Raw genomic sequence first — 25,822 nt, forward strand, 5'->3', positions numbered from 1 at the left:
AGAGGGATCGGGGCAACTGCTGTGTGAGTTGGCGGAGAATTACCCTCGTCTGTTTCACTTAATGTTCGCATAATCACCTCTCCTTAAATTCATACCAAGCCACTTGATTGTAGATTGATTTTTAAAGTATTCCACAAATAGTTTTAAAAGGTCCATTAAGAAAGAATGAGGACTGAATTTAAATGAGATTTAAAAAAAAGAATAAACAAGTCATATATGAACAAGAACGACCATTTAGAGAAAAAGAACTCAAACCCACATAAAATGGTTGAATAAATCGATAGAACAGTTACTGCAGCCCTTCAAACCACTCTCAAATCAAAATCAGTTGCTTTCGCCAAGACCTCAAGATGATGGATGATCGGATCTTGAGAATTCATCCGAGTACAATCGAATTCCCCAGTTATTCGGTAATTTTTCAGTGTAGTTTTGAGATAAGTTTCGGATCAGTTTTGAGTTTTAGTATCGGTTCAGATTGGAGTTTTTCAGTTCAGTTTAGTTTTATCCATCATCTTACGAGCCTCACGTCTTGGTACTTTTTGTTGCTGCAAAAATTGTATGCATGTTTTTGTTTTAAATACTTAATTATGGTACATTTAGTTAATAAATCTTTTTTTTTCTTAGGGATATGATCTATTCAAATTATTGTATATTTTTTCAGCAAACAAGTAATTTTATTGTCGATTGATTGTTGAATTAAAAAGACATGAATTACAAAATAGTAATGACTTCAAATTATAATTTGATATTTGCATGCTCGCCAAAACCCTATCTCGGGTGCCCCATATCAGTTTGTCTATTGCCGATATATGACTCATTTGGTAATTTGCCGACAGCTATTGAAGGCTGGGTCATAAAACTGAACGAAAATGGACGACCCTACACAAACGGGAGGGTGGGTGAGTCCTTTTTTTTTCGTCCGAATTTCATCTAAAAGGGAGTGCCGCCGCCTCTGCAGGGTTTACTTCCCTCGCCGGAGAAAGTAAACAAAAAGTGTCAACGGGAAAGAAATGGATGAAAATTGAGCTGTTGAAAGTGTCACAACATGGTTGGAACTCAGCGTGACACTTAAACCACGATGATGGCTTGGTTTAAGGGCCAAAGTGTGAAATGGTCGTTGATGAGTGGTGAAACAAAATGACAAATGATTGGGAGAGAGGTTTGGACCTTACATTTCTTTTTATCTTTGGAGAAATGCTAACGAGTTGGTCATAAACTGAGATTATCGAAAGTTACAAGGTGCTTAATTAAAGTCGAATGCTTAAAATTTGTTTTAGACATGACTGAAAACGGATGAAGACATAACACCATTTTATTGATTCGTTAATGTTCATTCTAATGCAACTTGACTGAAGAAAAACATGATTTGATGACAATGATAGCAAATTTTAAAATTGGTTCAGAACTCTTAATTATTGAGAATTTGTTGTTTTGGTTTTTGAGTTAACCAAACACAAGGAACCCTAACTAGAGTAGGAAAACTAACGTTGAACTGAAAAATCGTATTCATAATGGTTTTTTTTTACAAAAAAAAACTCATTTCGCAACTTGTTGCATAATCTATTATTATTAAATTGTCCACATAAAAAATCGTTTATGGTATTGTAAAAACTGCATAAAAATATTGCTTTTTTATCACAATTTTTCTTTTTTCATATGATATGTGAGATGTTTTCAATAACACACAGCACAACCCATCTACATAATCAACTTTTTTTCGTTTTTTACGATTCCAACTTTTGAAAAAGTCCCCACCAGAATGGTTCGCCTCAACCGGAAAATAAAGCTACTCCGCACAATCCACCGGGCGCGCAGCAAAGTGAACTCTCAAAACAAGTTTCAATCGGTCGCGCCGGCCAAAGGGGGAAAAGCCGAGTTTTTAGTTTATCTAGTTTTATGATGGCAGTGCAATAAAGTCGAAGCTGTGTCTAGTTTTTTTTCTTTTCTATTCTCCTCTCTTTTCGTTTCATTTCAATCGCATTTTTGACTCGTTTCTTTTTTCATCCGGACTTAGTTGGTCGTATTTCTTTTTGCTTTTCGTTCAGTCCACTTAATCGGATTTCACGCTTTTAATTGGAACGAGAGATAAATAATAAGAAACCCGTTTTCCAAGCTGCCTCCATTTTGATTCAGTTTCAAAGATGTATTCGATTGAACGTGAGGGAAGTTCCGCTTGAAACTCAACATTAGAACATCTGCAGCTTCATTCTTACAATGTTACAAAGGCTGGATGAGTAATGCAATATATTTTGCACTCTGCAATCAACAACAATTAATTCAACTGCTAGCTCCTATTCATGCAACTCCTTTCAGGTACCAATTTAATGAACGATCCATTTCCTCCAAGGATTTCAAGTTTGATTCAAAGTTTTAATGCCTTTCAGTCACTGATTGGCCGAAGAATGCAATGGCTGCTGCTGCTGCTGAACATCTCCCAGCGGGATTGCATCCGATCTCAACATCTCCAATCTCGATAGTTATGCGATGTGAGAAAAAAAGGCAGCATCTTCTTCTCGTGAGAAATGTATGTTGCGATGGCAGATAACAAAAGACTCCGTTTTAATTCTTGTCTTTTTCAGGCTCTCTTTTTTTGGATTTCTTTCATTTTAATCTTTTCCTCCAAGTTTCTCACGTTACAAAAATGGAATGTGGGCGTTGCCATGGCAGCAGGCATCAAGCTTCATGAAGCTCTTACCTTCAAAATTCAATAACTCGTGAACTAATAAACTTTTTCATAAAAGGACGTCTAATGTGAAAGTTACAGAGCAATTCTCGGGTTAATTTGCAATAGGTTTTATCAACCAGCAGGACCTACAGCAATTATTTGCAATTTAATCTAAATCAAACTGAGTTTTAATTGATCCTCTGCTTTGTATCGCGCATAGATCTCTCAATTTATCACAAAACTATTCATTTTTTGCATGAGTTGAAAGTTTAAACTTAAGGGTATATATTTGAGCATAAGAACTCTTTGAGTCTTGCGAAGCATTTAACACAAATTTTTTAAACCTCCATTTTCAAAATATTGGGGCAATTTGATCCATCTTTAATGTTTTGAAGAAAATTTAAGCAACATATTTCTAATTCACCAAAACTTTTGATTCTCTGTAAATCACAGCAAATTTACATAAAACCTGTTCCTGTTTCAAACGTAGTCGTCACAGAGAAAAAATGTCACATGCCAACCCTTGATTTTTTCCTAGCGTGCGGATAACTTTCTCTGAATCGGCGATATGACGAGTTTTATATGAAATATATTCAAAATTGTTAGTTTAGTGTGCGTGCGTACTAACGCGGTGTTGTACTTCGGCCGGTCCGTCGAATTTACTCGCGAATCCGTGGTTATCCGGTTTACCGCGACGTGAAGTTCCCGTCAGCAGGTGTTGGAACCTGTAGTGAAGCGGTGCAAAACAAAATCCGCGTCCAGCGATCGCGAAATCGCCAATATTTCGCACGAAAAAATTGGTCGATGTTGCGGTTCAGATCTGGCCAAACAAGTGAACAATAAAGTGCTCCCCGGCAACAATAAGCTCGTCGTCGTCGTCGTCGTCTTCGTTCTTTCGCATCGCGGTAGTGTTGTGTGATCGTACCGTCGTCGTCACGAACGGTCTGCGTGTGGTGTTGCTTGGAAGTGTGGAAGAGTTTTGGAAGGCGCACAGTGGGTCGGAGTGAAATAGTAGTGCGACAAAAAAATCGGCAAAAAGTTTTTATTGTAAAAATTAAAAGAAAATTAAAGGGAAAGTGAACGCAAGTAACCGTTGCGTACGTGCACCAAAGCCCCCTCCGCATCCTGTTTTTGGGCTGTACCCCAGGTTAGGGGCGGCCCAAAACAACTTGGGGTTTCGACTCTCTTTCCCCGTGAGCGGCTGTTCCCAGGTTAGGGGCGGCTCTGAAGAGGTGAGCGACCCCCCTTCGAGCGTCTGTTCCCCAGGTTAGGGGCGGCTCGAAGAAACTGGTGTCTGGCTCTATAGTCGAGGTAAGCGTCTGTTCTCCATGTTAGGGGCGGCTTACAGCGGATAGAGTTCAGACCCCCCTCGAGCGGCTGTTCCCAGGTTAGGGGCGGCTCGAAACAGCGTCTGTTCCCCAGGTTAGGGGCGGCTGATTAAAGTCCCAGTGCCAGGGTGGGACTCTAAACAGTCCTGGTACGACGGCCCTCCGGCGAGACAGGGGGTTGGTGATGGCTACACGCACCCGCCGTAAAACAGAAGTGCAGAGAGCTCCACATGCGAGCCGATCCAATCGCCGACCCGATTTTCGGGGATCCAGGGATTGGAAACTCGGGACGTGGAACTGCAGGTCTCTCAACTTCGATGGGAGCGACCGCATTCTTTCCAACGAATTGCGGGTCCGCGGCCTCGAAGTCGTGGCGCTGCAGGAGGTGTGCTGGACGGGGAAGGACCACCGAGAGTACGGGGGTTATACTATGTACTGGAGCGGCGGCGATACACACGAGCTGGGGACAGCTTTTATCGTGCTGGGCGAAATGGCGAAGCGCGTGATTGGGTGGTGGCCAGTCAACGACAGAATGTGCCGGTTGAGAATCAAGGGCCGATTCTTCAATCTGAGCATCATCAACGTGCACAGCCCGCACATGGAAGCGACGCCGATGACAAGGACGCTTTCTACGAGCTTCTTGACCGCGAGTACAGGAAGTGTCAAAACACGACGTCAAGATTGTCATCGGCGACTTAAACGCTCAAGTCGGCCAGGAGGAGGAGTTTAGACCGATTATTGGGAGGTTCAGCGCTCACCAGCAGACGAACGAGAACGGCCTACGACTCATCGATTTCGCTACCTCCCGAAACATGGCCATACGTAGTACCTTCTTCCAGCACACCTCCCTATACAAGTACACCTGGAGATCACCAAACGACACGGAGACGCAAATCGACCATGTTCTCATCGATGGTCGGCACTTCTCGGACATAATCGACGTCAGAACCTACCGTGGCGCGGACATCGACTCGGACCACTACCTGGTGGTGGCAAAGCTGCGCCAACGCCTGTCCGAGGTCAACAAGATCCGGTACCGTCGCCCGCAGCGGTATAATCTGGAGCGACTCAAGGATCCGGAGGTCGCTACCCAGTACGCGCGGGAACTCGATGCTGCGTTGCCTGACGAGGGCGAGCTCGCCGAAGCCCCTCTGGAGGCCTGCTGGAGCCACATGGAAGCAGCCATCAACGCAGCGGCATCGAGCGCCATCGGGTACGTGGACCGAGTTCGACGGAACGGCTGGTTCGACGAGGAATGTCAGGCGATTTGGGACGAGAAGAAGGCAGCGCGGGACAAGTGGCTGCTGCACAACACCCGTGGGAACAAGGAGTCGTACAAACAGTTGCGAAGACAGCAAACCCATCTCTTCCGGGATAAGAAGCGCCGCTTGGAAGAGTTGGAGTGCCAGGACATGGAACAGCTGTATCGCTCCAACGAAACGCGCAAGTTCTACAAGAAACTCAGTCAATCCCGGACTGGCTTCATGCCGCGAGCCGAAATGTGCCGGGATAAGGACGGAGGAATCTTGACGGACGAGCGTGAGGTGATCGAAAGGTGGAAGCAGCACTTCGACGAGCACCTGAACGGCCCAGAGGCGGAGTACCAGGGCGACGGGAGAAACGACGTCAGCGGTATGGTGGACGGCGAGGACGAGCCAGCACCCACGATGAGGGAAGTTAAGGATGCCATCAAGAAGCTGAAGAACAACAAAGCAGCGGGTAAGGATGGTATCGCTGCTGAACTCATCAAGATGGGCCCGGACAAGCTGGCGGCCTGTCTACACCGGCTGATAGTCAAGGTCTGGGACACTGAACAGCTACCGGAGGAGTGGAAAGAGGGAGTAATATGCCCGATCTACAAGAAGGGGACAAGTTGGAATGTGAGAACTATCGAGCCATCACTATTCTCAACGCGGCCTACAAAGTGCTGTCTCAGATCATCTTCTGTCGTCTGTCGGAGCGAGCAAAGGATTTCGTTGGGCCGTACCAAGCCGGTTTTGTGGAGGAAATCGACGACGGACCAAATCTTTTGCTACGCCAAATCCTCCAAAAATGTCGCGAGTACCAGATCCCGACGCACCACCTGTTCATCGATTTCAAAGCCGCGTACGACTCGGTCGATCGCGAAGAGCTATGGAAGATCATGTACGAGAACGGCTTTCCCGGGAAGCTGATCAGACTGGTGAAATCGACGATGGACGGGGCACGGTGCAGCGTGAAGATTTCTGGAGCGATGTCCGACCCGATCGAATCGCGCAAGGGACTGCGACAAGGCGACGGTATCTCCGGCCTCTGTTTCAACATTGGGCTTGAAGGTGTTATGAGGCGGGCGGGCTTCAACATGCGGGGCACGATTATCAACCGATCCAGCCAGTTCATCTGCTATGCCGACGACATGGACATTGTCGGCAGAACGTTCGAGGAGGTGGCCAGGCGGTACACCGAATTGAAGCGGGAAGCGGATAAGGTTGGATTGAAGGTGAACGTTGCGAAGACGAAGTATCTGCTGGCAGGAGGAACCGAGTCCCTTAGGACTCGCATAGGACCGAGCGTGACGATCGACGGTGACGAGTTCGAGGTTGTGGAGGAGTTTGTGTACCTCGGATCGTTGGTTACGTCGGACAACAACTGCAGCAGAGAAATTCGGAGGCGCATCATCACCGGTAGTCGTGCCTACTACGGACTCCACAAGACCTTACGGTCTGGTCACCTTTCCCGGCGTACAAAGTGTACCATGTACGAAACGCTGATAAGACCCGTCGTCCTCTACGGGCACGAGACGTGGACGATGCTCGAGGAGGACCTGCAAGCGCTTGAAGTTTTGAGCGACGAGTGCTTAGGACGATCTTTGGCGGCGTGCGTGTGACACTGTATGGAGGAGAAGGATGAACCACGAGCTGGCGCAACTCTACGGCAAGCCAAGTATTCGGAAGGTCGCCAAGGCTGGCCGAATCCGGTGGGCCGGACACGTCGCAAGAATGCCGGACGCGCTGGATGCGCGCCAACCGAACCAGACTATCAATCCGGTGAAGTTGGTGTTTAATTCGGAGCCGGCTGGAACGCGGCGGAGGGCGCAACGTGCACGGTGGTTGAACCAAGTGGAGGAAGATCTGGAAAGTGTGGGAGTTCCGCAGCGGAATTGGAGAGTAGCAGCCCAGGACCGAGTCCAGTGGCAGCGCATCTGGAGACAGCTCATGACCCGGAGGTTGTACGAGCAGTAAAAGTAAGTAAAGTAAGTCAAAATTGTTATGTTAATCAAACAATTCATACAATTGATGTTTTGAATGAATTTCAATTGTTTTCTTTACATACAAAAAAACAGAAATATTTTTTTTGCAGCACTCTTTAGACAAATGTGTGTAACTTAATCAAAGCATTTACTTAAATTTTTCTTTGTATTCTATAGTAAGTAAATGTATAAAGTAAGTCAATTACACAGAACTTTCCAGAACATAGCATGTTCGTTTACCCACACAATAGCAAGAGCTAGGGATCAAGTGTCCCCGAGGACCAAGTCCCTCCACTCTCCTCTACATTACAGTCATCCCACATATTCGGAACACCCACAAATTTGGAACACTTTTGTAATAATTTGTCAATAGCATGTCAAATCAGGGTGTAATATCAAAATCGATTTTCCAGCACAGCATTTTTTCAGTTCCTTTTGGGGTCCTAAACAACTCCCCAAAGTTTGGGAATGATTTGTTTAGTCCTCACTTTGCGCAAAGCGATTCAATTTTCCATATAAATTTGTATGGGAAAAATCCTTTTTTTAAATTTTAATATTTAAAAATCCAAGTTTCACGCTGTACTAAAACCGGACTCGTATTCGGATGCTCTGGGAGGTGCTCTACAACTTTCCCCAAGAGAGTATGATGCTAACTTGCCCATGAAAGAAGATACAGCGTCCTCAAAACTCGTCTAAAACGTGATTTTCGAGCAAAAAACACGTTTTAGACGATTTTTGAACACGCTGTATCTTTTTATAGGAGCAAGTTAGCACCATACTCTCTTCGAGAAAGTTGTAAAGCATCTTTCAGAGTATTTGAATATGAATCCGGTTTAAGTACAGCGTGATGCGTGAAATTTATAAATATCAAAATCCAAAAAAATGGTTTTCCCCATACAAATTCCCATAGAAAATTGAATCGCTTTGCGCAAAGTGAGGACTAAACCAATCGTTCCCAAACTTTGGGGAGTTGTTTAGGACCCCAAAAGGAACTAACAAGTTGCTGTGCTCATTAGATTTGGACAATTTTATTTTTTTCCATACAACCATATTACACCCTAATGCCAAATGCAGCTTTTCTGTAAACCATACTTTTTTAAGTACCTTCATTTGGACATTCTCTTGCTATTTCACTAGTAAAAGTAGTACTTTTAGAACAAAAAACTTCATTTCAAAAATATTTTATCCAGAGCAGCAAAACACTGCCTTCAAACTGTCTGTTCCATGATTGTGGGATGTTGTTGTGCCTCCCACGATTGTGGAACACCTGAATTTAACTGATATTTTCACAAAAAAACGTTATCTGACCATGTATTAAAAAAAACATCACTAAGCTTGAGTTTCATTGGTTTCAGTGTGCGAAGTCATTATTTTGTTAAAAATATGTACATCTGGAGTGATAAAAAGTTTGTTTACATCCGTAAGAAAAGAGTGTTCCGAATTTGTGGCTTAATGTTTTTCTTTAAAAAATGATAAAAAATGTAAAAAATTACAATCGGTCGATACATCAATCGTAAGATCACAAGAAAAACTTTCACATGAAGGTAAAAGCAAATAATCATTTTCAACTATCGATTTTCTATCAGTGCTGTTAAACGTTAATTAACGTTAACGCGTCCGTTAATCGTTAAAATTAACGTGAACGCGAACGGAGCCTACGTTGATCTTAACTTTAACGTCAACGGAGCACGTTAATTAACGCGTTGAAAATCAGCAAATTGGATGGAGTTCGGAGCGAGTGCTTAACCTGCCAAACATACGAGAATTTCCCCTTCACTAAGATCATGAAGAATGTTTGTAACGGCATAATGCATTGAGCTTTATAACTTCGTACCATTTTTTTTAATAAATAGGCATATCATACAGCAATTTCTGAACGTTTGAATGATAATATTTCTTCTGATACAAGATATAAATAAAAAATAATACCATAATATGGAGTTAATCGGGACTACAGTCCCTATTCAGAAATAGGGACAGCAGTGTTTAGAGCCTTAAAGCTTTTAAATTTGGAAATGGATGTACACATTTTGTTGACCTGAGTCTGTTCTAACCGAAACCAACCAGAAAAATCAAAATATTGTGCTCCAACATGGATAAAACTGCTGTCCCAATTCGCCCCATGTGTCCTGATTGACCCCAGTTTACGGTAGTGAATTCATTGTGTTAAATTTTTGAACATTTATATTTAAGATTCAGAAAAATTTTCATATCATTTACATAATTTGCTATTCAAGTTACAAATGTTAACCTCCTTGCCCTGATAAACAGTGAAACTAACAGGATATCATTTCAACATAATAACAATTACAATTACAATTAGGTACTGAAGTACTAAACACCTCCAAATGCGTTTTCTCATTAAAATATTAAGTCTTAATTGTTTATATGAATGTTATATATGAAAAATATGAATTTAAAAATAAATTCAAATACCAACTAACAAACACAATATGCCATAAAAAGCAATGGCTTAAAAAAATATTTATGAAAAAGTTTTTCATTCCAAATTAAGTAAACGGTATTGATAATGTAATACTGATAGACTAGAAACGAAATTGGTTCCAACAATTCAAATGTTTCTTTTGAATACAAGCTATGATCGGAAACATTTGTGAGGATTCGAGACACCAAGAACGATTGAGTCAAGACAATGCAGATGAAATTGCTTTGTATGTTAAGCTCTTTAGATATTTATTTTTGTACCAAACAAGACAATCAAAGCTGTATTATCGACTTATTGTCAGTCAATACTAAATTGGATATCGGCATAGGTAGTATAATGTTATGAAATATAGATTAAATTTTCAAAACAACCTACCCGTCATGGGTTTCTTATGCAGATAGGACCTTTTGAATACTAAAACGCTTGGTCTTATTATTGTATTTACTGAAATAAACCGTAATATCATCAACTGGGGACAATTAAAGGGAATTTAGGACAGCTACTTTTGAACCATGTTTATTTTTTGAATACCAAGCGCGTGGAAAATTTTAGTTTCATTGGCACCAAAGCAGTTTTCCGCGTGCTTGATGGTAAAATATGAAATATTTTTATGCTGCTTTCAATCAAATGGCTACAAAATTTCATCTTCGATACAAAAGGTGAAGTACCCCCAACTTAAACGAAGATACCTAATGTTTTATGCAAAGTATTGACTCAATATCTAAAAATATTGTAATTGTTGCTTTCACCTCTAAAATTTCTTTAGCTATTACCAATTCAGAGAAAAATGTCCGTTGGCTTGTGACATGTATTTCTATGAAACGACTATACCAAAAAATCTCTATTCATAACCAGAGGCCCCAGTTGGCAAATAATACTTACCAATATGATCAAAGTACAGAGAAATGAGAAATGTGATATTTCATCGCCCAGAAAAAAAACAAGTAAAACCCAAAACGTTCTGTTATAAGCATTTGTTTTTATTTTATTTCTGTATCACTTACAATAATTAAGTGTGTGGGTGTGTCTCATTAAGTGTAATAATTTTTTCGCACAGAAGAAAAAAAAATCATCTGCACCATTGCTCTCAGCTCGGAGACAACTCGATCGAACAAGCGATACCGATACCAAGTAACGAACAAAAAATTACAATCTTTAAGTTTGAGTTCCTACCTACCGAGCAGCAGAGTAGCAGAATAAATAAAAACTACAAAAAAAGGGGAAAATAATAAGCATTTTCAATAGTTTGCTTTGCATAATCTCGATTTAGCACTTTGATGTTTCCTAGTTGTTTTCGCAGGTGAAATTGGATAAATTCTTGAATGGTGGCATATTTACACGAAATAACGAAAGTTTGGGGTGAGAATGATTTATAATTGTGATGGTATCTGATTTAAAGTGGCTTTATTTATATAATTGAATTGTATTTTCTCTCTTTACAATGTTTTTTTTTGTGTGTTGTTGTGTGGGGTTTAATACTTCTAGGCAGACAATTAAACTAATTAAGTAGCCCCGGGGGTGAAAACTTTCACCTACTTTCTCTTCTTTCACGATACCTACACGCTAAAACTCGTTGCATATTTTTTTCTTAAATTTTCACGTAAACTAACAAGACTTACACGCTAAAATTAATGTTACTAAAGTATATCATTTTTTACATTGCACTTTGTTGATTTTTCGCTACTAACTACTTGGGATCAATTGGTTCCTCCTGCTTGGCCATTCAACCATTTCTTACTTCGTTAAATGTTTTTTTTCTCTTGTTGTTTCCTAGAAAGAATATCAGAAATGGCAACTGTTGCCGTGGAAAACGTGTTTCTCTTTTTTTTTGCTTTCTGTAAGTGGGTTGGGCACACAAAACAAGCGTTTTTAGGACGGAACTTTCCTTCCTGCAGTTGTTGGCTTCATAAATTATTCATAACATTAAAAAAGAAGAAGTGTTCGAGGCGCAGAGGGGGAAGGGGGTGTTGGGAGGCCACCGCAGGGAGGAGGGGCACAACAAAATGGTTGACTGGTCACGGTGTCTACTAAGGTATTTCTCTGTTTTCTGCACTTTAACCAGTGAACCCGTTGTCGTGGTGTTGTGCCGCCGGGGCCTGGCCGAGGTCGTCCTACATGAGGCTTAACGAGGATGGCGGAACCTGCGAGCCGGGGCCCTGGTTGAGGTGCTGCGAGGTAGGCACTCCGAGGTGTGAGTGCAACGGATGGTGCGCCGGGTGGAGTCCCATCGAGCTCATGCCCATGCTCATGGCACTCATCGGGTGCAAGTGGGACAGATGCAGCGACGGTTCGAGCTTCGGCTTGATGTCCATCAGCGAGCTGGACATGGACTGGCCGCCCCCGCCGAGGTGCTGCGCGTGGTGATGATGTCCGACCAGCGATTGGCCGTTCAGGTGGTTCACAACCGTCGACGAGCCGTTCTCGGTCTTCTTCTTCTGCTTGCGGTCCTTGGCGCGGCGGTTCTGGAACCAGATCTTCACCTGCCGCTCGGACAGCTGCAGCGACTGGGCCAGCTCGGCCTTCCGGCGGATCGTGATGTACCGCGTGTAGTGGAACTCCTTCTCCAGCTCGAGTCGCTGCTGGTCGGTATACACGACGCGGTACTTGTCCTTGGTGCGGGTTTTCCCTGCAAGAAAAGAGAAGAAAAGATTAGTTAAAGAATCACCCGTCGGGATTCGAACCCAGACCTGTAAAGCCGAATCTCATAATAGCAAAACAAAACCGTTATCTAGCATTCTCAAAGACGCAGAGTGACTCGTGGATGCGTACAATTTTGAAACAACATCTTCCCGACGTTGTTGTCGCCCAAATATTTGCTCTGTACATCATGATCATAGCTCGTGTAACACCGTTTTGTTGGTTCACCGAAATTCAAAAGCGTCCAGAGCATCTCAAATTTGATAACAACTCTTATATCATACCAGCGAGTCCAACTATGCGCTTGAAACGAACGGTTAAAATTACCTTTAGCATTGTTTGCATTGAGAATAAACCAAAGCGAATAATTCTAGAGGTAAGCATCTGTCACCTTCATGAATCTTCGAACATGACATCTTACGGACAGGTGAGTCGCGTTCTCAGATCAACCGATTAAAGATCAAACAATAAGCTTATCAAACTCTTCGGTTCGGTTTCCAACTTTGAAGAAACTTTCTCAGTCGAGTTAGCCCCATCGGCAAAGGGTTATCTCTACCATACATATTCCCCTACCCCTGCAGCCGCTTGTGTTATCAGATAAATATTTGCGCCGGTGTGTTTCGTCCGACCATTGAGCGACACGAAAACACGATGTAAACAAACGTGTAACGCGCGTTCGCGCCGAGAACTGACATCCACGTGACAGTTGGTTTTCGTGGTTTGTTAGAGGTTGCGCGCTCTACAATTATTTGGAAAGTTTATGTGAGGTCATTTGGGTTAACTCACACGAATCTGAACTCAAAATACACTTCCCAACTGTGTTGCGCAGTGAAAATTGACCTTGTTTACATGTAACTCTTCAGGATCAGCCCTGGATTTGACAGCAAGTCTACCTTGAACACTCTTCACCTTGATTCGTTCTATGCATCAATGTAAACAATAGTATTGTAACAAAAGATGAGAAGAGCATCATCTACTAATAGCTATTTTAATACAAGTAATTAATGCTGTTAATTTGGGTGATCAAATTAGCGTTCACGCCTCACCAAAATTAGGCACTTCATAAAATTTTCCATAAAATCCAGCAGAAACATGTCTTCAACCAGCGGTGACTGACAGCTCCACGAAGATTGTCACTCGGAGCGCGCGATAATCCCTTATCACGTCGTCTTGGAATCCGTCGGCTGGCCCGCTTTCGGAGCCCCAACAAACACCAAGTGTCGAAAGATAAATTCTGCCTCTTATCTCGCATCAGCATCAAGCTATTGTAGATGAGTGCTTTCCAGAGGGGTGTTACCCAAGACACCCAACGATCATCGCGACCCAAAGGGGGGAGGAGGTCGTAAATTGGGCGTTTGCGGGTTTTGCTCGCACCAATAAAAATCGGTTTCGATTTTATTGGATCATTACGAGAACCGCCTCATCATGCGAGGTAATTTGCCATGTTACGACCTGATTGAGGCCCGCTCGAAATGGGGTAATTAATTAGTCAAACCCGCAGCACTGCTGTCTGGCAACACGAGTTTGTTATCGCGTCGCAACGTGCAATGGACGACCATTACTCGCGGGCTGATAACATTTATCTAGCGGTTTTTTTTCTACGTTGGTAATGGTTTCTTTGTAGTACTTTCTGTTGGTGGTTGTGGTACTGGAGTGAGGCGGTCTGGTGATATAAAACGTTAAATAGAAAAAAATATGGGTTATAGCGCACGTATCTGGATTAACGGCACCGTAGCGGCATCGTTTGATGACTTGGCTCGGTTCCAGGTCCCGGGCTTCAACGGGACCAAGAAGGGCGGAGAGGTACGTCACATATTGGGTACACCGATGATATCAATTATCATGGTTATTTGAGGATTCGATTGATGAACGACAGCTATTGAACGGTACTTAAAAACGTGTTTTGGGCAATTCTGAAACTTTAATCTTTTTCTGTTCTTCAAAATAAATATTACTGAAGGAACTTGATATTTTGAATTCGCTAATCTCAATTCGTAATTTGAAGCCACTGACAGTTGTCAAACCACGAGCAAAAAGTCGAATTCAAAACAAACCGCACCTCAACGAAATGGATCGCACACCACTATGCAATGGCTGAAGCACAGCGTCCTAGAGTTGAAACCAATACATATTTATTCGTGACGCATCGTATATAGAATACGATTAAGAAAAACAGTGAGCCACCATCTGGCTCAGTTAGACTCACTTGGGCATGTTTCGGGTTCATTTCGAAAGCGATTCGAGTCGCTTCGTACCGGTCCATGAGTCATTGGTGAACCGTAAAACAGCAAGTTTGCTTTAAAGAAATTTTGAGAAAGAATAAATCGTTAGAATAGGTTGGGTTGGAATTAGATTTGGAGGTTAGTTTAAATTCAAAGCTGTCAAGTGACTCACTCCAAGTTCACGTAGCGACCAACCTGTAGTTCAGTCGTCAATCGAATGCAATTCGCCTAATACCACTTTAAATATGGGGACAAATGCACAATCAAATGTGCAAATTTGCCAAATGCACTTTATCGCATAAATTGCAGTTCAAATTTGCCAAAGCATTAACGTTCGATAGCAACCCGCCAAACACTATCACCGACAAACATTCCGAGGCTTTCCTCGCGATCAAAGGTGCGACCCCCCGGTCGGGATTAACTCCTTCGCCGACAAAGCTGAATCAGCTGAATCGTGGAAAAGTCGCTAAGTACGCCGCGGCCGCGCCGTCAAAAGAACGCGCACATTGATTAACGCCAATCGATTGACAGATGGATTACGATCAAGCAAACAGGCGGCCGCCCGTTACAAAGGCCAGTATCGGGCGGTCTGATCCGGATAATACCCCGACCCACGGGGGGGTTGCACAGACTTTCCGGAACCACTTTTATTTTCGAAAGTTGGCCTCTCTTATCAAAATCCAACATCAAACGAATTCCCAAGAGGTTTTCCCCCCTTTTTGTCGGCATCCGAGCGTTGTTGTTTACCCAAAGAGTCCGGATCGGCCGATATCCGGGGGGTTATCAAAAAGGCCGCTGACGGATCGCGACTGACAACGGATTAACGGACCAATGAGCTGAACCGCTATGTGTTTGAGTCTGTTATCTCAGGCGGTGTACGCGGAACATCCGCAATGCCGCGCGCTGAACCAATACTTGCTTGAAGATAAAATACGGCGAGTGTCTCGCCCCTCGGCTGCACTAACACTGGTCCAGTTTCACACACATGTGAAAGTGCACATCATAAATAATTTGTCGTAATCTCGTGCAGTAAAAGGATTAATACTTTTATGATAATATCAATATAATAATGGTATTGATTTTTATTTTGGCCATATATTCCGCGCCCGGAGCTGCGCTCCGGTTTCGGTGGTGACTTTCACCTTAATAAAACCATCATCCGAAGGGGGGCGGGCGGTGGTAGCATAAACGTCAAATTTATTCCAGGAACGAGCAACAATTTGTACAGCCGGCACTCGGTGCCAAACGAACCCGGCCCGACATAATGGCAATGATGTTCAAATTTTGTCACCGAAACCCCCCGGGGACCACTTTACCTCCGCCGGAAAGGAAAAACATCCCTCCCCGGAGTCAACTTTTGTCACTTAATAAATATTCATCGCTGATTGTTCTGAGATTTCGCCGGGGTTTCTCCTGCCGAGAATGTCCTCGACAAGGATTCCCGCCGTGTTGCATACCAAACGAAGACATTTGCCTTCTACAGTGATGTCTCGATTGTTTGACAACTTTTAAATTGTTGAGAAGAAACCCAAGAGGTTCTGACAACTGTCCTTCCCGAATCATTCTCAAGTGGCAAACCCCTCGTTCAATTCAAACTGACAGGTGTCGAACCATCCGGGTTCCACTGTACCGGTGGCCTTGCCTTTATCGACCGTGCCAAAAGTGAGAGTGACGAATCGGGGAGTCCGGACCCGGTCCGGTGGTGAACGAAGGACGAAAATATTTTGACTTGTGGCCGCCACACCGGAGTCAAGTCGAGCGTGGCGAAAGGTTTTGGGTAACTTTATTAGGAGGAAAAATCGTTACGCAACACTGTTTTTTGCCGATATTTTTCGGCAGCATTGCAAGGTAGCCTGACTAAGATTTATGACTTGAGGTAAGTTTTTTTTGCGAGTTTTACTGGTTACGGTGGTCATGTTGCCCAAGCGGGTGGTAACCCGCTGGGTTACGAGCGTTTTGGTGAACCAACTTTCGATTATCCTTGCGCAGTTTGGGGGCCATGTGCGGACATAAAGTTTGGCCAAGGAGATTGCATTGACGGTGAGCGAAAAGGTCTTCTGTATTTTTGGCGAAAATCATCCTAGAGGGAAGTTCAAGATAAAATCGATATTCCATTGCAGGAATCTTTGTTTGACAGGCAGGAACGTGACATGCGTGACATGTCATTTGGATAAGCGAATATCGATTTAACGAGATTGTAGTGTGCCAATATTGTTTTTGACATTACAAACTATTGAACTCTCGGTGGTTTGACACATTTTCGTTTGAAACTTTTCAGTTAGGACACGGACGGTTTGACACAGTTCATCTTAAAATTTAAGAACTGTCACTCAATATCAAAACAAACGTATGGTAGAGTGTGTGGGCCCCGTGCAAATGAAGGTATCCAACTAAAATAGGACCCCGATAGTTTGACAATAATCGGTTCAAACTGTCTGGGTTTTAGTATAGTAACACTGTGATACACATAAAATCCTTCGCTTATACTGCTAACCAGACGCTAAATTTTGGTTTACAGAGCCTTAATCGCTTCAAACTTAATATACATGAGCCAAGCATGACAAATGTGTTAAATCAAATCGATTTCCCCCTAAGAAAGGGTCCAAATCCCTTCCTACGCACCGGCTGCACGCATATTATGTTGTCGATCCCCTTCGGGGCCATGCCCCGAAAGCCGTGCCCCCGAAAGTTATTAATAAAAATCAATTCCAAACTTCAAACATAAATCTTGGCGCGAGTCGATCTCCCCGTCCTATTGTATGGAGTTCCTCCCACCATAACCACTATACTTAAGCATCCCGGCGGCCATCACGTGGCGCAGTTTATACACGATATATTTAGTTGTTTTATTTACTATAAAACAAACTATAAAACCCCGATAAACTAACTGAACCCTTCGGGATAGAGCGAGTGTGTAGTGCCCCGCACATAACCTCAAACGGTCCCCGGAATGAGTCACGGAACAGCCGTAAAGGGGGAATTGTTTATGTGTTTTATTTTCCTATTATCTGTGATCCCGACCGACCGCCGCGCCGTGGCCCAACATTGTCCAATTTCCACCCGAAAACCCCTGAACTGTTTTGGGACGGCAGGACGCCATGTTTTCCGAGAGCGGTTTGCTCTTAAGGACCTCTTTATTTATACTGTACGGTTTGTGTCCTTAATGTTTACGACCTGCTCTGGATGTTCGGGGCTTAGGGAGAGATCCAACGACGACGACGACCGGGGAGGGTCATAAACGAATAAAACTAAAGTCGCCAAATCTATTAGAAAAGGCCCGGCCATCGGCACCGCCATGGCAACCGATCAGAGACGGCGATGCTGGAGGGGATGCATGCCGTTGCCAAGGCGATAGAGAACTTTACGGGAATGCACTGAGGAAAATGGCTTTGGGCTCATCACATCTTTCTCGATTTCGCAGTTCAAGTTTTAGTTTTGGTTTTCAATGAATCTCAAGATCTTTACGATTGTATCGGGACAATTCTTGTTAATAGAGTATCTGAATTCTTGGTACTGTTTCCAATGCTGTTCGGTAATTCCAGAACAGTCACGTCATGTTTGTTCAACCATGTGGATTATCGCAGATCATTCTAATCTGGTAATTCCACGTAAGTAAGAGTCTCCACATGACTCCTTATCGACATCAAAAGTTTGGCCCAAGCTCGTAACCTCCAACACCTACAATCTACTCCAATGGCGTCAACCAGAACCCCGACATACCCCGGACGAGGACGAAAGGTGGAGCTCCCGATATCGATCAATCACTGACACATTCGCTGCAAGCTTTATCAATAACCCGGGCGCGTTTGACAAAATTTGGGCAGATTTATGGCCGCGTTTATCGCCGCCAAACTGCGCCCTATCAATCATTCGAGAGCTCGACGATAGCTGTGAGGTATTTTTTGCGCATGGTTCCCAAACTTTCCTCTTTTTTTTGCATCTACCTGGCAATTTCCGCTGGTTTCCGGGACTAAAAAGAGAACCCATGAGAACCCTGCACTTTATTGCACCCCCTGATCGGCCTCCATTGACACACGGAGAGGGAAATATTTTTTCTGAAAAATCAATATTTTACAGCTTAATTGGAAGGACCGGCCGGCCGCTTCTTCCAAGCCTTGCCAAAAGGGTCTCTGGCGAGACCGGAGACCTTTCGGGTTTTGCAGGCCAGACGCAAGGGTCGTCGACGCCGCCGCCAGTTTATGGCACCGTCGAAATTCACACATTTTCAAAAATGCATAAACGCTTTTGCACGGCTTCGTCACTTCAAAGAGATGAACCCATCGTTGCACGTTAAATGGGATTAACCGATTTAGGGGCTAATCCAATTACGAACCGGGCACGTGATTTTCGACAAAGTAGATCACGGCTCGTTTAGGGTGCGATTAGTCATAGCGTTACAGGTTGGAAATACGGCATTTCTCCAGGGTGAAATTTCAAAAATTAGCACTTGTGGTGAAATTTTACCCCTCCGGTTCTTGCTCTACCAGCGGACTTTGTAGCATAACATGCGGTTATGATTATGATGTTTCGCCAGGGGACACGACAAGATAAATGGAAGTCGCTTTGTGTGGATGATTCCCGGAACGGCGAGGGGTGCGAATCCGTGATTCTGCTTGAGTTCATAACGATAATCGTTCTACCAAGGGGTAGATCTACCCTGTTGAAGAGGGTTCCATGTAGTCATTTAATCAAATCGCTAAATTGTGTTTTTGTCTGATGGTATTTGATTCAAGAAATTGTCCACATTACCTGAAATCAATCGTGACGGCAGGCCTGATATGGCAACTCTATCACAGGATACTTACATTTCCTGCAAAAACGCAATCAAATCAGAAATAAATTGATTAGCTTTTTGCAATTTTTAAATCATTCAAATCAGAAAAATAAATCACAAGAAAACAAAACCCTTCAATCACCGGGAAGACCAAAACCACCAAAACTTTTTAAAACACATCATTCGGGCGCTCGATTGATCTAAAAGCCCAGAACCCGCCCCGCCAAAGGGTAAAGCCATTAGCGGCGATCCCGAAAAAGGGACCCCTTTTAACACCTTTTCGGACAACCGTCAAACACCGGTAGCACTGCCGCGATGTTTGGGCCCGTCATTAGGAGGTCTCAAATTGATGGACCCCTTGAATTGGGTGTGGGTGAGATTGTTCTGGAATTTGAGCTTTTCGTGAGAATAATTCTAAATTTAGTTTGAGAAGGAATTCGAATGTGAAAATTTACAACAGTGTTGCCAACGAGAACTTGCTGAATTGTATCTATTGCATTTTAACTAGGGAATCCGTTTCGAACAACTGACAACTATGTTTTAATGTTTGATTGATTTGTATACCCAACGAGGAACGATTTTTCCAAATTTCTGAGATTCAAATAACATATTCAAATTAGCGAGCCGTCTCTGTATCCTAACAAAAAATGTAAATCGCGAACTGGATTATCTCTTGAGGCACACAATTCCCAGTAATTATTGGGATCAGTTTTTTTGTGAATGTATAAAAACAAAAGTTTACAATTTGCGTCCCTTTGAAAACAAACACGCGATTTAAACTCAAAGCAAACATTTGAAAAGGACGTAACATTTGGTGTAAACAAACAGTTCAACAAATGCTTACTCTAGTGAATGTTTACATTGAGTGTGAGTGAGATGAGCTACTTATTTATGTTCTATTGAACAATTAAATTAATTAACATTATTATACAGAGCCGATCCGCTGATTTGAATCGAATTGCGTTTGAATTAGTCAAAATCGATGAACAAAGGGTTTGAAATGGTAAACAAATACTTTTGCAAACATTTTTCAGTGACCATTCGATTTTACTCACTTCCACCGCGTTTCGATTTATAACCTCAAACAATCGATCGCCTTTTCGGTGCGCCCAATTTATTCCGTTTGCCAGCAAGGAATCCCACCTTAAAAGCCCACGGCTTGGCCGTGCCATAAATATCAAAAGTCGTAAAATTTCAGCTCGCATAAATTAAAGTCAGCCCGGGCTCAGGAGTTCCGATTTCCTTCGGCGTACGCCATACTTAAAGTGAAGCTTCAAAAAGTACGAATCGGCTTCAATAAATGCTGAAACAATCCGTACTCTCCGAAACCTCACTGTTTTCCTTCCCTACGTCAAACGCGGTAGCTTGACGCCATTGGTTCAACTCACTGGCCAACAGTCACGGAACGGCACATCCGTTACCCGGAGCAACCGGTCGCGAAGACATAACAGCGAGTCCCCTTTTCTCAAAAAGCCCCCGATTCGACCAAGCTTACGCTCGTAAACAAGAAGGAAGACGCAAACGCGAGAGGTTGCTCGCTAAAAGGTGGGAACCAACCGAAAAAACCTTGGTTTTACGGTTTCGCATGCAAGGTTGGGAGGGGTAAGAACTTCATGCATGACGACGACGACGTCAAGAAGACGGAAGTAATGGGACCGTAAACGACACCCACATGCGGAAAGAAACGAAAACGATTGACGAGAAAGAGGTTCAATATCATACCACCGGATTCCACAGGGGTGAAATCTTGCAGGGACGGTGCCGAGCAGATGTTGATCAGGCCTACGATGTGGAAGAAGAACAAGGTTCGTTAATGAGCGATGGGAACTGAAACGTCAACGACGCACAAGAGTCATGCAGAACGTAACAACAACAACAAAAGTAGAACACAGCAAATCCACAGCTCATAGTGGTTCAGTCAATCTCCTTGCGGGTTGCGTTTTAACGAGGTTGTGCACTGGCAATCTTTATGAGTCAGAGAGCGCCATTTGACGGCGAGAACGCGCCCGGTAAGACACTAAAAATGCAGTAAAAAAGCGATCAAAACAAAGCGAGCAGGCGTGAAAAGCGCGAACGCAAAGCATTTAAAAAAACCACGCGCAAAGGTAAACAAACAAAAGGTAAACAAACACATCGTCGTCGGCTTGCGCACTGTTGACGCTGGCAATTAAAACCTATAATTTGAATAATAAAAGCAATTCACAGACGCCGCCGATCGGCGCGACACTTAAGGCTGGGAAAATCGGTTCCCAGTTCCGTGCTAATTGACCGAGTCAACACACTTTCTGTTGTGACGGGCGGCTCACCGTAGCATAAAACCATCTTAAAACATTAAAGTATTGGCGAACGCTACAACCCGTAATCTGCACTGTCATTCTAGGGCGATCTTTTACGATCTTGTTGACAGTAGCCTACCTTTAGCGCTATTTGCATTGCGCTTGCGCTGTCAAGGTTAGCAAAAAGGTGGGAATGTCGCGAGATCTGTCAAAACGTCTTAAGAGAAATTGATTTCCAACAAAATCTCAGCTTCTTCGAACGGACTCAAAATGTCCAATTCAAAAAGGCGTGTCGCCATAGTAACGCGGTAGCCTACTTCAGCCGAATCTTTTATGTCCTTTCCATTCCGTTTTCGAGGTTCGGAATTCAAAACGCTTCGGGACATAAAAATCGTTCCGGGGAAACAAAATGGGCACCAACAAAGTCGAAACGCCTGCTGCTATTTTAACGATCTTTTTGGAGAGTTATTAGCCGGAGTTTGGTCGGAAAGGATCAGCGTTTCTTTAGGGTTTTTTTATGTGTGTGTGGTTTCCTTTTAAATGGTTGGCAGTCGAAAATTGATTTATGTGGCAGTTTTTGCCCGTGTTTGTGTTTTGGGCGGATTGTTTTGAAAGCATCAGGATGTGGAGGCCAGATTAGACTGGTTGTGGTTTTATGGTGTCTTTGGGTGGTAAAATTTTGCGTCGCATTCAAGATAGGATTTGTTTGTGACGAAGGATCAAATAAATTAGAAACCATGACAAATTTGAGTGTATCTGGTATGTCATTGAGAGCAAAACATTTAAAAACAAATGGAACAAAAGTTATTCTTAACGTTAACGTATCCGCATATAACTGATCCAAGAAAAAATTAAGTTCAAGTAGATTTTCAAGAATGATTGACATAATTCGTTATCATAAAATATGATAGGACGTATAACAATTAAATAAATATATTTAGCGAACAGAATTATTTCTTTTTTGTTTTGTTCTGAATGCAACTTTATCACAAAAATACTCAAAAATGTTCAACTGAAGGTTTGTTTTCAAAAGGACTAAACATTAATCGTGACTATTGTCTATTGACTATTGAATTGCACTTTCCTTTAAATTAAATTATAATTAAATAAAAGATTTTCGAAAACTGAACATTACGTAACTACAAATGGCTTTGTTTACAAACGGCTCTTGCGTCCTTTTTAAAACTTACTCAAACATTGAAAAAACTATTAAAAAGAAAAAAATGTTTTTGATAATATGTTTCAAAAGCACGATTGAAGAGTTGTTTATACAGAAAAACTATTGCATTCTCCAGATGTCGTTACTATCTGTACTTTATGAAACAGGAAGAAGAACAATACGAATTCACGTGCTTCGTAAATCACAAGTTCAACGTTTATGACTCCATTAGTTGACCCATAAACATCTTGATCCGCTTATCACATTGATTTAAAGCTGATCATTTCAAGTGTTTTCGATTTTCGCAATTGAATAGTAGATATGTTTGTACTCGATGAGAATGTTATTTTTGACGTTTCGGCGTGACTGGCATCTTCTTGAGGGGACCAAACCGTCATTTATTTATAATTCAATCAAAACCATGCTTCAAAATCTCAATCAAAAACACGAAAAATTCAAAACACAATCATGCTGTGTAAAAAAGCGTGAACTCTTACCTGGATTGGGCTGCGACTGGTAGGACTGCTTCTTCATCCACTCGAACGGGCTCTTGACCGGCGTCGGTCGTGGCGTAATCTGCGGCGAGGACGACCCGGTGGGCGCTCCCGGGCTGGACATGTCACTGCCCGAAACCGTAATCGGCGGCGACGGTATACTGTGCATGCCGCCGGCCAGGTGATCCGCGGACCCGGACGATCCGGAGTTTGGATTTCCATTGACGCCGGACAACGGGTCCGGAGTTCCGCCGGAACCGGGCTGTCCGAGGTGGCTCAAGCCGCCACCGCCGCCGGGACTTGGTCCGTAGGGGAGCAGGGACGTTTGTGGGGGCGTCGAGAAACTCTCGTGCGCACTGTAATCCGGGCTGGACTGGTGGAACACGTGCGGATGGGGGAAGTACATGGGCTGAGGCGAGGACTCCCCATCGCCCATGTACTGCGGATGTGGCGGCTGGTGGGGCTGGTAGTTGCTCGAGTACCACCCGGACGAGGTCGTGTACGGCAGGTTGCCGCTGTGGTTCTTCGGGTACATCCCAAAGTGGTGGTTGTAGTAGGACACCATCTTGGACACACACACTGTATCTATTGTTTTAGCACACTGAACTAGGTCACTTCTTGGTTTGGGGCGCAGATTCGCTGCGGTAATCCAGGTTCTCTCTAGTGATCACAACATCTTTCTTCCGTCATGTTTGAGAGGTGGTGCTCTGCAAGCAATAATCACTGATTACAACCCAAAAAAAACACAATAATTCACTATCGATCGACCCCCAGTAAGTACACTTAATTGTCATTCAAATTACGGAAAACACACCATAAAACGATTTTCACTTTCAACGGCTCAAAAAACTCTCACTCCAGAGACTCAAACCCAGACTCAAGTCCGTCAAGAGCAGACACAACTTCACCCAACGAAACTCGGCCACCGACTGAAGCAGTAAGCTGCCGACTAATGTTTACTCTAAACTCAACACCCCGAGAGGAGGGACCAAGTTCCAGCGTGGCCCAGGCCAACCAATCGTAGCCCGGCGCAGGCAGACATTGCTGTACCTGGGTCCGGTCCCAATCGCATGCGCACGACCGTTATCTTTACGTCGCCAGCGAAGGTCGGAGCGAAACGGGGGAAACAACGGCTGTAAGTGATGTTGTCCTGCTCTGGCAGCCGGCCGGACTCGCAGCTCACGTACGCCATTTGTGATAACACGCGAGCCGAGCCGGATCGTTGATATCGCGGCGCGAAACCGTTTCAAAGCACCACGGTGGTGGGTGTCTCGCGGGTGGACCCAGGCTGTTTGGACGCGAATTGGAGGGTGTTGGGGGTGGCGATTCTTTGGCACAGGCCCCGACTGAATGTCTAGGAGGTTGCGGTTAGTTAGTGGAATCGAAGTGAATGAATTTTTATGAAAGCCTAATAAAATATCGGCAGTAAATTGCTTTGTATAAGTTTAGCAAATGATGTAACTGATTGACGTAAAAAGATCGAAAGACACTTCAATAGTAAGTCCCTGAGGAACTGCTAAAATAAAACAAGGCCTAAATAAAAAAATTAATTAAAAAAAACTTGCGTCTCCACTAGTTCAAAAAATTGCTAGAAAAGAACCAGGCGTCTCCTCAAAATACAATGTAAGGTTTAATTTAACGGAGACGCACAAGAGACGCATACAGTCATCCCTCATATTCGGAACAGTTTACTGATCGGCCAATGTTCAACAAATCATATAAAATCGATAATTGAACATAATGATTTGCTTTTACGTTCATGTAAAAGCTTTTCTTGCGATCTTTCGATTGATGTATATACAGGCTGTACATTTTTACGTTTAATATCAAGTTTTCAAATAAAAACATTGACCCTTGAAATCCACAAATTCGGAACACTTTTTCCTTCCGATGTAAACAAACATTTTTCTCTCTCCAGGAGTACATATTTTTTACAAAATAATGACTTTGCACTCTGAAACCAATAAAACTCATGCTTAGTAATGTTTTATGAATGGTCCGATAACTTTTTTGTGAAAATATCAGTTGAATTCAGGTGTTCCACAATTGTGGGAGACACAATAACATCCCACAATCATGGAACAGGCAATTTGGAGGCAGTGTTTTGGTGCTCTGGATAAAATATTCTTGAAATGCAGTTTTTGTTTAAAAAGTATCACTTTTACTAGTGAAATAGCAAGAGAATGACCAAATAAAGGCTCTAAAAATATCAGGGTCGGCAGAAAAGATGCATTTTGCATTCTATTGACAAATTACCACAAAAGTGTTCCAATTTTGTGGGTGTTCCGAATATGTGGGATGACTGTAGTGATTTAACAGAGACATTTGATTTCATCTCAAGCCTACTACACCATTCCCTTTGAAATCTTCGCAGCATCTTGCTACAGCAAGATGAAGTCGATAAAGTGGTCGGTTTCGTTGGAGGAAAAATGGAAAACGTGGTCTAAAAAGGACAACGCCATCCCCCTATTGAAAACTTATAAACAAAGATCATAAGTCAGTTGACTCTAAAAAAAAACTAAATCTTGACTGAACTTTCATGCTATTGTATTATCTATTATACCCCACACCTAATTGGTGTGATAGCCGTGC

At 43.2% G+C, this 25,822-nt stretch overlaps 1 protein-coding gene across 2 annotated transcripts in view; it reads right to left on the minus strand.

Annotated features, from left to right (window-relative positions):
- Nucleotides 1-11,055: 11,055 nt before the first annotated feature.
- The window catches only part of LOC6036365 (homeotic protein caudal), a 63,026-nt gene continuing 48,259 nt past the window's right edge, over nt 11,056-25,822 (minus strand). The window contains exons 2-4 of one of the 2 annotated variants that reach the window (XM_001846371.2): nt 23,234-23,937; nt 21,024-21,083; nt 11,056-12,294 (exon numbers count right to left, since the gene is read on the minus strand). In XM_001846371.2, the coding sequence (XP_001846423.1) occupies nt 11,780-12,294; nt 21,024-21,083; nt 23,234-23,795 (1,137 nt within the window). In that variant the 5' untranslated portion in view covers nt 23,796-23,937 and the 3' untranslated portion in view covers nt 11,056-11,779. The remainder of the gene's footprint in view (nt 12,295-21,023; nt 21,084-23,233; nt 23,938-25,822) is intronic. The other variant, XM_038255201.1, reaches the window with a different exon arrangement.

Source organism: Culex quinquefasciatus, chromosome 2 (assembly GCF_015732765.1).
Source record: "Culex quinquefasciatus strain JHB chromosome 2, VPISU_Cqui_1.0_pri_paternal, whole genome shotgun sequence".
In the NCBI taxonomy this organism is placed as follows: Eukaryota; Metazoa; Arthropoda; class Insecta; order Diptera; family Culicidae; genus Culex; species Culex quinquefasciatus.